Here is a 13036-nt window from a genome sequence, read left to right as displayed (position 1 = left end):
TGATTATCTCTGCGAGTCTTCGAGCGGAAGTCTTCCAAGCGTCCCATGACAATTCGACGGCGGGGCATCTGGGCTACAGCAAAAACTTGCACGACTTCAGAAAATATACTACTAACCCAGACTCCCGAAGGCTGTCCACCTCTACGCCCGATCCTGCCGCGGATGCCAACGACGCAAGAAACCACCGACAAAGCCGGCAGGACTCCTGCAGCCGATCACTCCCCCGACTACACCGTTCAAGCAGATTGGAATGGACTTGCTTGAAACGTTCCCACCATCGACGCAAGCAAACCGGTGTGGATCATCGTAGCGACCAATTACCTCACAGGGTACGCCGAGACAAAAGCGCTCCCGTCGGGATCCGCTGTGGAAGTTTCCAAGTTCTTCGTCGAGGCTGTCGTCCTCAGGCACGATGCCCCGATGTACTGATTACAGACTGAGGGTCGTTGTTTTTGGCACAGCAAACTCAGGAGATCCTCCGGCTCAGCCACACCAGCCATCTTCGACGGCGTACCATCCGCAGACGAACGGGCTGACGGAACGTCTAAACAAGACCATCGCCGACATGATCGCTATGTATGTCGACATGGAGCACACGCAGGAACTGCCGTGTTGCCTACAACACGGCAGTTCAAGAGACGCACTGGAGTTACATCTTTCAGGCTGGTACATGGTCGAAAAGTAACGACCATGCTGGACACTATGCTGCCCCACGAGCCGGGTGACGATTGGAGCGACGACGCCCAGATGGTTGCTCAACGGGCCCAAGAAGTCCTCCAGCTCGCCCGACTCCGGATTCAAAACCAGCAGCGTGTCGACGCTGGCCGCTGCATGTAGCGGCCAGCGTCTCCGGGCTGGAAGTGAACGTCCCAACGACGAAGGTTGCAACCTTCGTCGTTGGGACGTTCACTTCCAGCCCGGAGACAGGGTGTGGATGTGGACAGCCATTCGTCGCCACGACTTCAGCGCAAAACTGTTCAAACGGTACTTCGAACCGTACAAGGTACTTCGTCGCCCTGGTGCTCAACTACGAAGTGGTGCCCAATGAAGTACAAACATCATCACAATGCCGACTACGACCCGAGGTGGTTCAGGTCATTAGACCTAAGCCGTTCTATGCTCGGTAGCACTGAAGACTTTTCGTTTTCCAGAAGACTGTAGCTTACCAATAATTTGTTTTGTTTTATCATATGTTGCATCGGGGGTGGTACGCTTTTAAAGGGGGAGTAATGCCGCGTGCATGATCGAGAATATACTCTTCTCCATTCATCTAGAAGATTCGCCTACTCTTACACAGACCGTAAACAATAAGGATGCCAAAGTGACCTTGTCCAGTCAGTCCCGCTCTAATTCTTTCCCGAACATTCTAGGTCGAATATTCGAGACGACGAGCAGAGTAGATAAAGAGCCGAGTGCCGTAATGAACCCAATTAAATCACAGATTCTCTCTCGCGATAACCAGCTGATATGGCTCGTTCACACTTGCGGATTAGCAGGCGGGTCTGCGAAGAAATTGACGCCGTGGGGAATCCCTTCGCCGGCGATGGAATATTCGTACGCAGGAGCAACTGGTCCAGGGCGGATTCTTCCCGCGCAGAAAAGTTTTCAATCCGCGGCAGCCAATCGGAATGCAAGGAGGAAATGGCGCTTGCCGGCGTCACACCATGGCTGAGCCAGCCTAGCCGCCCGAGTTGTTGGAGTTGCCGCCGAAGTTATCGGAGTTCCCAAGTTATGCAAATGGCGCCGCCTCGCTGGTATCGTTGTGTTGGCAGAAATGCTGATCGAGACTCAAGTATTCAACTCTGTTCGATAAGAGACCTCTGAGCAACGAAGACAGCGCCCTTAAAGGAGATCTGTGGAGTAAAATTGGCGCACGTTGTCTCCGTTTGCTCGTTATTTTTAATGCGAAAGCATTAACTGTCTCATAGAGCGAGCCGACGTCATCAGCTTTGAAACCGCGCCAAACGGCTCTTAAATCCTTCTCCAAGTCAAGCCAGCTCCCAGCTATGAAAACACGCGCAAAGCTAGCCAACGGCACCTTTCACACTTCGGTCCCATTGGCTGGCGCGCGTCGACCAGGCTCCCATTCTCCGGACACGCAGCGCCATGGGGTGGACGGTCGTTGAAACTGAAGCTATTGCCGTCTCTTATCGCCGGGACTTATTTTCGACCACTCGAGCTATGGGCAGTCTGCTCTGATATCCGCGAGAGACCGGAGCCGCGCGAACGCGGCGGGTGGCAACAAATGTGAACGGTGCCATGTTTTCTCGCCCAGTAAATTCGGTCGGCGACAAGAGGGCTCTTCGCAAGTGTGAACGCGGTTTTAAGCCGGCGCACCGTCGCTGGCTGCTGCCGTCGTCGGCGCTCTCTGCTGCCATCTCGACGTGTGTTCTTATTTCTCGTTTCTGGAACAAGTTCGCCGCCCAATAAATCTTTAGTTTGTTCCGTTTTCTACTGCTTTATCGTCAGCCATTCATGCCACTATAACGAAGTAGACATTTATCCAAAAGGAACGAAACACCACGAGTGGCCAAAAGAGGTTAATTTCACCAAGATCGAATTGGGTAATGTACTTTGAAGTCGGGAGTTGTACCCTCTGAATGTACTAGAAATAAATACATTAAGTAAAGTACGAGACATACTTAGAGAATGTACTTCAAGTAAAGTACAAGTTTTCTGAACCCACTTAACTAGTACTTTAAGTACAATGAACTTAAAGTACAGTGCTAATCACACTTGTCTATAACGCGCGAGCGTGCGGCTTTCTCCGGGGAGCGCTAGACTGGTGGCATTCGCGGAAACTAGGCTAGTCACGTGGCGCAACATGGAACGGCCCGCTCGAGGGGTGTCGTGCCCACTCTATCAGCTTGATAAGCGATAAAAGTAAAGTGGTCTATGATATATTCTTGTTTTTTGATGACGACAACGTTGATACGCCTTCATGCTTTAGCTTGTTTATTGTTCGAGCAATGATGTTTGTAAAAAGCGTGCGAGCAGCCTTCCGCATTCGCCGCCAGCTGATAGAGTGCGTAGGACACCCCTGGAGCGGGCCGTTCCATGTTGCACCACGTGACTAGCTTAGTTTCCGCGAATGCCACCAGTCTAGCGCTCCCCGGAAAAAGCCACACGCTCGCGCGTTATAGACAAGTGTGATTAGCACTGTACTTACCCATACTGACAGAAACTGCGGAACCAGCTAAAATGTAGAATGGCTTATCCTTCCTTGTTTGGGTATTCGTGAAGAGGATGATCACGCTCTTGGATAACTTATTTGAAGGTACTGCGCTTCTATCCATCCCTATATTTCCGACAAGTAGATCTGCAGGTAGTATGAGTCCGTAGGCGATGGGATGGGTGCCAGCAGAGGCGTGTCGTCAGCATATATACTGAAGTAGAAGACATACGTCGTGCCTAGGAATGTCGTTAAAGTACAGCAGAAACAGGGTCGGATCAAGTACCGAGCCCTGTGGAACTGCAGACTCGACCATTAACGGTGCAGAACGCGCTCCTCTGTAGACAACTTGCCAGTTGTTACCGCGGAGAAATCATGAGAGTCCGACAAGAATAGGGCCCTGGAAGCCGGTCTGGGCAAGCTTCAAAGCGAGAAGTTCTATTTCTTGTGTGTCGAGTACGTTACTGAGATGGAGTTGAATGAGGTCCTTAGGAATGCGTTCGTCCATGTACTTGCTCACAAAATATGTCACAGTAGCCAGAGTCGTCTCACAACTACGGTTGTGGCGGAAACCACTGTGAGAAGCGAACAGGCTGCCAGGCGTCTCCAGGAATTTGAGGAGAGCTTCCTGATAAGACGCTCAAATGTACGGGCACAGTCGAGGTGGTCGAAACAAGGGAATGATGCTCGTCTGCAGATTTCCCTTTTCTATTCTGCAGAGGATGATCAGAACATGGCGCCTCTCCTTTGGGACAACTACACTATCGAAAAGTCTCTTCAGCAAACGGCGAGTGGCTGGTAGCAAGTTCGAAGATAACATCTTGAAAAATTTAGGTGCGGCGCCGTCTGGCCCCGCAACGGTAATTCTTTATTTTGAAGGTTACTGGTTTGAAGGTTATTTTGATGTCGCTGTAGGTTACTGATGAGAGTTCAGGCTGGTTATGCTCGCTACTTTCATCTTTGGTCGCTAGTTGCAGAGTCAGGGCTTCTCTTGGTTGCCGGTCAGACGGCCCTGAAAGAGAGTGTCCCTATCGAAAGAAGTATACTTTATGAGCGAAAAGCAGTCCGCATAAAGTCCGGCGACATCCGCGGCGTGAGTGGACAACACTTCCGTTCACCTTTAAGCAGCGTGGCTGAAATGTTGAGCGTAGGCGGCTCACGTAGGCCAAAAACCTATGAGGTCACTTTTGACCTTAGCTACGATGTCGCTTATATATTTTTTGTTGAGCACATGCAGTACATAGCTGTCTTCAGGGCTTGTTCTGTGGTTCGTTTTCACGTGCCGTGCTTCCGGACATTGTGAACGGCGTGCTTTCCGGAAAAGCAGTCGCTTGGGACGGGCGGCTCTGATAAATATCCCCCAAAAAATCCATGGTGAACAGTTTCGTGTCTTGATGAGCACAGAGATCTAGGAACACATTCTTTCTGTATGGTGAAGATAAAATCGCACCACAAATCATAGTTTGTTGACAAGTTCGACCATGACGTGTCGTGCGCAAGCTGAGTCATGTGGCTGAAGTCTAGTTGGCCGAACTAGTTGTGCGAGTGAGGCTACGGGACGACCATCTTGCAGGTACCAAAATCGACTAACTGGAGCGGTGCAGAGGCTGGGTGGCAGCGTGCTGAGGACATGTTTTCTCCTCGTTCGTCGTCATTCGCGGAAGTTGTTTTTTTTTCCCTTTGAGAACACGTGAAAATTTTTACGAAAGCGCACCATCGCAGAAAAAAAGGCACAACACGTCGAACACAAGTCTCGCCCGTCTCGCCCCGGTGTGATTAAAGCTTCTTTAGCACTCCGAAGTGCTGAGTCTCTCTGCCTTTGTACGCTTGGATACCGAGCAAAAATCGACGCCGGGTTAAACGTTTGAATGTGCGTCGCGCATAGATGACTTTGCATCATATATAGGCCACAAAGTTCTACACCTGCTCCGGCGAGTTGCTATCACTAAAGCACTCCGTGGAACCATGATTGTGAGGGCCGACCTTGAAAGTTCTAATCACATCGCAAATTATTTGAAAATTAAAACCAGGGGCGTTTGAAGTATTTTTCAGTTGGGGAAAAGGAGGGAGGGGGTGCACAGAAATAAAGATTTTTGTTCTACTGATTTGATCGCCATACGTGTCTAGACAAAAAGAAAAACGCACCGCCTTCGCTACAATAAAAGGAATAAAAGTAACGCGCTGCTGCTCCATGCGATTGCGAAATTGTGGCATTGCCTCATTAATAGTCATTTTCTTTTAAAATGAAGAACGAAATCGCGCTTTGTGCTGGCTTTGAATGTGTATACCTTCCCAAATAAGTGCTGAAACTTACTGTCCATCCTCCGCCATCGGTGTCCATGTCACAACTCACATAGAAATTTGTGTGAAGACTGATAACATAATCTCCGGAAATTTTATATCCCTTCCGTCGTAACTGGGCACAGCTTACTGTTCGGTTGCCAGCTGCAAAGAAAAAAGCGTGAAGCAGACGTTCCTTATAAATTTTGCAAACAGAGCAACTGTAGCAGAAACTGCCGGGAGCGTCCATTGATGCTCCCCAGGAATTCTTAGTCTCAAGTGGTCAGAGCTGCAAGGCAAAAGACACCACAGTGCTTTTTACTCTTACTAAAAAGAAAAGCTCATCCTATACTTTGTTTCGCCTTGAAAAGGGCCACTGGCAACCCCAACATCATTACTTTCAATGTTCTCAAACGCCTCAACAGCGCGTAATAACGACTTTAAAAATTTTTATTTTTGGAAAACAAATGATCAGCATAGACACCCGGCTTAATATCCTCTTCCTCTTCCTCCAGGTCGGTAAGGCAGAGGGGGAGGAATATATATATATATATATATATGGGTGATTTCATCTCAAATCGGGCAGGCTAAAAGGGTCTAATTTTTAATTTTCACGAAAAAAATATATGTTTTTGGGGTATTTCTCAAATGATGGAGCGCGCAAACCGCATGTTCTCCCGATTTTTTGTTCTCGAGTTACGAGCCGTAGAAGCCGCAGTGGCAGAAACTAGTGTTTTTGCCTGCCGTCGCAGGTCGCGTGTTTGACACCCTCTGCTGACGTTATTGTATTCTCTACACCCTTCTAACTTTTCCCCATCATTTAATAGGTATTATAAAAATACCTTGATGTATTCAAATATTTTTAGGAATTTGATTGTTTTCTAAAACACAGGTCAAACTCGTCACTCCGGTCGCTTTTCGGTTAAATTTAACAGGTCATTACTTTGTCTGTACTTAAGGTAAATTTTCTTTCTTTGGCTCTACAGAAAGCCCAAAGCAAGCCCATTATAGATATCATAATATTATTATGATCTGTCGACTAGCCGCTCCGCTACCTTCACGTAAACGTTGTAAGAAATAACAAATGTTGAAAGTTTGAGATCGATTTTCTCAAAAAACCCATTTTTGTAAATTTTTATTTTTTAAATTCTTTTAGACATATAGTCGACTACAAGAAAACACAGTCTAGAAATGTAATATTTTGGTTGTATGTCCTCTGTTTGAGCCGCAATCGCGTGAAATATGTGAACATTTGTTATTTTTCACAACGTTTACGTGAAAGTAGCGGAGCGGCTACTTGGCAGATAATAATGATATTATTATATCTATAATGGGCTTGCTTTGGGCTTTCTGTAGAGCCAAATAAAGAAAATTTACCTTAAGTACAGACAAAGTAATGACCTGTCAAAATTGACCGAAAAGCGACCGGAGTGACGAGTTTGCCATGTTTTTTAGAAAACAATCAAATTTCTAAAACTATTTTGAATACATCAAGGTATCTTTATAATACCTATTAAATGAGGGGGAAAAGTTAAAAGGGTGTAGAGAAAACAATAGCGCCAGCAGAGGGTGTCAAACACGCGACCTGCGACGGCAGGCAAAAACACTAGTTTCTGCCACTGCGGCTTCTACGCTTCGTAACTCGAGAACAACAAATTTGGGGAAGTTGCGGTTTGCGCTGTCATTCATTTGAGAAATGCCCCTAAAACATATATTTTTTTCGTGAAAATTAAAATTAATACTTTTTTAATCTGCCTGATTTGAGATGAAATTTCCCATATCGGGCAGGCTGAAAGGGTCCAGCTTTTAATTTTCACGAAAAAAATTTATGTTTTAGGGGCATTTCTCAAATGAATGACAGCGCATACCGCAAGTTCCCCAATTTTTTTGTTCTCGAGTTACGAAGCGTAGAAGCCGCAGTGGCAGAAACTAGTGTTTTTGCCTGCCGTCGCAGGTCGCGTGTTTGACACCCTCTGCTGGCGCTATTGTTTTCTCTACACCCTTTTAACTTTTCCCCCTCATTTAATAGGTATTAAAAGATACCTTGATGTATTCAAATAGTTTTAGGAATTTGATTGTTTTCTAAAAAACATGTCAAACTCGTCACTCCGGTCGCTTTTCGGTCAAATTTGACAGGTCATTACTTTGTCTGTACTTAAGGTAAATTTTCTTTATTTGGCTCTACAGAAAGCCCAAAGCAAGCCCATTATAGATATAATAATATAATTATTATCTGCCGAATAGCCGCTCCGCTACCTTCACGTAAACGTTGTGAAAAATAACAAATGTTCACACATTTCACGCGATTGCGGCTCAAACAGAGGACATACAACCAAAATATTACATTTCTAGACTGTTTTTTCTTGTAGTCGACTAATATGTCTAAAAGAATTTAAAAAATAAAAATTTACAAAAATGGGGTTTTTGAGAAAATCGACCTCAAACTTTCAACATTTGTCATTTCTTACAACGTTTACGTGAAGGTGGCGGAGCGGCTAGTCGACAGATCATAATGATATTATTATATCTATAATGGGCTTGCTTTGGGCTTTCTGTAGAGCCAAAGAAAGAAAATTTACCTTAAGTACAGACAAAGTAATGACCTGTCAAATTTGATCGAAAAGCGATCGGAGTGACGAGTTTGACATGTGTTTTAGAAAAGAATCAAATTTCTCAAAATATTTGAATACATCAAGGTATCTTTATAATTCATTAGGGGGGAAATTTAAAAGGGTGTAGAGAAAACAACAGCGTCAGCAGAGGGTGTCAAACACGCAACCTGCGACGGCAGGCGAAACACTATAGTTTCTGCCACTGCGGCTTCTACGGCTCGTAATTCGAGAAGAAAAAATCGGGAGAACATGCGGTTTGCGCCCTCCTTCATTTGAGAAATACCCCCAAAACATATATTTTTTTCGTGAAGATTAAAAATGAGACACTTTTAGCCTGCCCGATTTGAGATGAAATCACCTATATGTGTATATATATATATATATATTTTTTTTTTTTTTTTTTTTTCCTGCGGCAGTTTTTAGGGGCCTGCTCCCCGGTTTCGCTATGGCGTGAGCGTAAATGAAAAGTTTACCTGCTAAGTTTGGCCGGAAAATTAATGCCCCATGAACTGACGTCACGGGAACTATAAAAAACTTGAGGTTCCCCTCTAAATTTTGTGGCTAAATGCACGTCACATGACCCTCACACAATTCAAATTTCCCGCTACATTTAGCAGAAACATTAACATCACGTGAACTATGCCCCAATTCAGTTCCCCCCTAAATTTGGCGGGAGAATCGATGTCACGTGACCAATGCACCTATTCAGTTTCCACGCTAAATTTGGCGGGAAAATTGATGTCACTGACGTCACGAGACCTACAGACAAGTTCAGGTTCCGATCAACGTCCATTTGACACAATCAGAATCGTTGTTCCTCAATTGGAGCTAGCTTTGAGCACGCGCTGCAACTAGCATCCAACAATAGGGAGTTTTAGTAGACCGTGTTTCCCCCTCCGTAAACCCCTTCGCTACCCGGAACTCCACAGCCAAGGCCACCGACACGCAGGCGCAGTGGCGGTTTCTTCGTTGAGGTGGGTTAGCGGTGGGGGAAACTTGGTCTAGTAAAACTAATATAGCGTCCCGTGAAGATCGGGAGAGGGAGAGAGAGAGAGAGAGAGAGAAAGGGAGCAAGAGATTATGCGTCAGCTCCGACACGGCTACTCCCAGAATGCCTCGCTCGCACAGTTTGCTTCCGGAACGACGGCTCGTCCGATCGGCGCGATCAGAGAACTTCGTTCAAAGAAATACAACAATCCGATCACCATTTATCCATATGATTCCCGTATTTGGGCGCTGTAACAGCCCGGGAAGCCCGTTTGGGCGTTAGTTTTGAAACTTCACATTTCGGTTCAGTATCCCTATAAAGCACCGTTCGGCCTGTGTGGCGACAAGGGGAGCCCTTTTTACAGGTACCGTACTTTTTGAAGCGCCGGCTGCGTGACGGGGCAAGATTTAGCCCGGTCCTTAGTTATGTTAGTAGTTATTTGGGCTCTCATCTGGACACTTGGCAAAACGTCGACGAGGAATTAGGCCACCGTGATTGGCTGGCGCCATGGTCAAGCGGGGCGTCAGCCATTCACGGCAGACGAATTCTTCGATGACTTGTTCACCAAGTGCACAGATAAGAGGCCCTGGTGTGGAAACTTCGGCGGTCGCTGCCCTTTTGCTCTGTTTTCATGTAAAGGGAAACTGAAGCGGTTCTGTATATGACGAGACACGCATAAATCGTTTCCGTTTTGCTTCCAGGATCACGAAGGTCGAGATTATTTCTCAATTCTCAATTTTGTGCACGGAGGCTGCAGGAATTCATTTTTCAAAGCACCTCTGAAGCCCCCCCCCCCCCCCCCCCCCCCCCCCCTTCTCTGTTCCCGGGGCTTGACTTCATACTAGGATTTCTCGGAATCTCCCCTCTCGAGCACATTTTCAGCGCCTACCAAAGCTATACACACGCACTCTCGCTATTTTCAAAACAAGATCAGAGAGAGACGTCACGACTGGTGTCAGTGCGGGGAAATATACCTGGTAAGCTCGCAATTGCAACGCGCTGCCCACACGAGCGACACACGCTTGGCCTTGCGCAACAAAGATACTAATAGGACGTCACAACTGGTCGGAGGTTTTTGTGTCTTCTGGTGACTAGTTGCATCTTCTGAGAACACGAACGTGATGTATAAATTCAAGAGATAAAAATTCGACCAAATTCACCTCTAACCGATTTTTTTTTTTTTTTCAAAAAAGTGTTTCAGCTTATTTTTAAGGTGCAACCCTACCGTGCATGACGTTTTGGTCCGTTTTTTGACGGTTTATAACTTTGTTTCTATGTATCCTAGTCATAAAGTCAATGTCAAATGAAATCACTGTTTTCAACAATATTTAATGTCTCAATACTGCAACTATTCTGAGTCCTTAATTTCTTATTCAGCTTTTAACAGACCGCACTCTCTAATACTAATATATATATATATATATATATATATATATATATATATATATATATATATATATATATATATATATATATATATATATTTCTCGAGTTATCGACTCGGTAGAAGCACACATTATATCATTGGCATTGAATCCTGGCTGGATGATAGTGTCAGTGATGCTGAAGGTTTCCCTTCCACATTTCAAGTGTACAAACGCGACCGGGACACCCATGGTGGTGGCGTTATCCTACTCGTTGTTAAATCCTTCCCAAGCGCACCTGTAGAAACCGATGCTGATTGTGAGACTGTGTGGTGCAAGGTCATGTTTCACAATGGTGAACATATCTCGTTTGGTGCCTTTTATCGTAGCCTCAGTGGGAGCAGCCTTTCTCCCTTGAAATCACTTTCTGATACAATGTTGAGTTGAAATACGATTTTTTTTATTGGGCGGTGATTTCAATATGCCTGATATACAGTGGACTAACAATTCACCCGTGCTTACTTGCCGCTCTGCACTTCCCTTTGAATTTAGCACTATGATCGCCACTAACGGTCTTTATCAGTTTGTTCATATCCACACACGTCCTGCAGGGGACTGTGCATCAACGCTTGACTTGCTTTTTTCTAATTCCACCAGCTTAGTACGATCTGTCTTACCGATTCTGGTATAAGTGACCATGACGGTATCCTAGCTAAAGTTTCTTTTGGACGATCGATGGTCGGGCTTTCCCCTCCTCGAAGGGTGTACATTTTCGATGAAGGTAATTGCGGCTTGATTACGTATAATCTGGAAGATACATTTGAGGAGTTTGTGGCGATCAGAGACACGTCCAGTGTTGAAGGTCTTTGGAATCTATTTAAAAAAAAAATTACTACCGCTTATTGATTGTCACAAACCGTCAAAAATAGTTTCCGGTAAAAAAGGACACAGCAAGCCGTGGTTCAGATCAAGCGCTTACTGAATCGAAGATGTCGCCTCTTTCGGAGGTACCTAAGCCAGAGGACGGATGAAATGTTTAACAAGCTAGATATTCTGTGGAAAGAAATCATGCTGAAAATAAGAAGTGCCTAAGATCCCTTTTATTCCTCTCTAGGTGAAAAGTTTGGGCGTAGTCCAAAGGAGATGTGGAAGTTTGTAAAATCTAATGGCAAAGATACCTGAACAAGGTTATGTCATTAATGATGGCAACAAAACGAACTGTTTTAATTATTATTTTCAATCAGTTTATGTGGTATCTACAAGAAACATACTTTCGGAACCAGCTTTTTGCAATTTTGAGGCTGTCAGATATCATTGTATGATGGAGTTTTGAAACTTCTTTCTGAGCTAAACACTAACTCTTCCACTGAGCCAGATCATATACTTTGTTTTGTTTTGAAATCTTCTGCACCCATTATTGCCAAGTTTTTGGTTGTCTTGTTCAATCTATCTCTATCGTCAAAGAAGCTGCCTCAGGAATGGAAATTCGCGAATTTTTTTCTTGTGCATAAGAGTGGTGCCCGTTCTCCGGTTTCCAACTATAGACCTATTTCACTAACCAGCGTGTGTTGCAAGACTCTTGAACTGATAATTTATACCCCTGTCAGACGGGCACCTAAAAGGACTTTTACGCCAAAGGACCTTTAGTGTAAATGTCATTTAGGCAGTGTCACACGGCAAATCAAATGGCATTTAGCGTAAAGGTCCTTTTCGTGAACCTGAGTTCCCGCAACTCCTTTACGGCTGCAAAAAGGCCTATACTCTCGTCAGCAGCGGTATACACTAGAGAAGCGAATTGAAATAAAACATCGTGCCGATATCTAAAATCAATGTGTTCGCATTTTTATTATTGAAAAAGAGCGTGTTTCACGTATATTATGTACAAACCTCGCTCTACTAATAGTTTTCTGTACTCACGGCCCCAGCTATCTTGTAGGCCTCGTCGTCGCCTGCTCGCGTCGTCCGCTTCGGTATTTCGGTTTTCCTCCTCTCGATTTTTCTTACCATAGTTATCTAGCTTTTATTTCTCTACTTATATAAATATCAGTACTGTATATACACGAACTCATCTCTGTTACGTCACGGCGCGGTGGTGGCGCGTCGGACGCACTTCCGGTCCGGGGCTGTGGGCGGAAGTGCCCATGTGAGATGTGTATTCCTGTGTTGTTTTGAAAGGAAACAGACAAAAAACCTGCCTTCTCGTCAAAATGCTGCGACTGGGGCTGTACCAAAATAGTCAAGAAAGGTTTGAAGGTCAGTTTTCATGCGCTCGGTTCGTCCGAGAACGTGGATATGTGCCGTGAAAAGGGAAAACCAGACGCCGTCGGACCACGATTGCTCGGGCGGGAAGCATTTTGGGTTTGATACTTCTGGACATCAGATTTATTTGTTTTGTTCCAAAATGAACGCCGGAAAACCGTCAAGTTGTATGGACCACCTGCGGACTACGTTCAGTGCGTCTTCAAGTTCAAACAGTCGCCTGATCGTTTGAACTGTCGTCTGCTCTTTCAACCGTTTCTGCTTGTCGTCTGCTCTTTTAGAGGACACCGGCCTGTAGACCGAACGTGGGCCCGGTACTTGCAATAAGAAGTACAGGCCTCAAAAGATTTAAGTTTGAAGG

The 13036-nt window shown here is 45.3% G+C and overlaps 1 protein-coding gene across 1 annotated transcript in view; it reads right to left on the bottom strand.

The window, feature by feature from the left end:
• LOC115315266 (angiopoietin-related protein 7-like) overlaps window positions 1-13036 on the bottom strand; it is a 101531-nt gene that overhangs the window by 80191 nt on the left and 8304 nt on the right. Inside the window, exon 2 of the mRNA XM_040220360.1 lies at window positions 5487-5617. Coding sequence (XP_040076294.1) covers window positions 5487-5617 — 131 coding nt within the window. The remainder of the gene's footprint in view (window positions 1-5486; window positions 5618-13036) is intronic.

Source organism: Ixodes scapularis, unplaced genomic scaffold (assembly GCF_016920785.2).
Source record: "Ixodes scapularis isolate PalLabHiFi unplaced genomic scaffold, ASM1692078v2 PGA_scaffold9__187_contigs__length_104089568, whole genome shotgun sequence".
In the NCBI taxonomy this organism is placed as follows: domain Eukaryota; kingdom Metazoa; phylum Arthropoda; class Arachnida; order Ixodida; family Ixodidae; genus Ixodes; species Ixodes scapularis.
The sequence above is the reverse complement of the archived record's forward strand: the minus strand, read 5'-3'. Positions and strand labels throughout refer to the sequence as shown.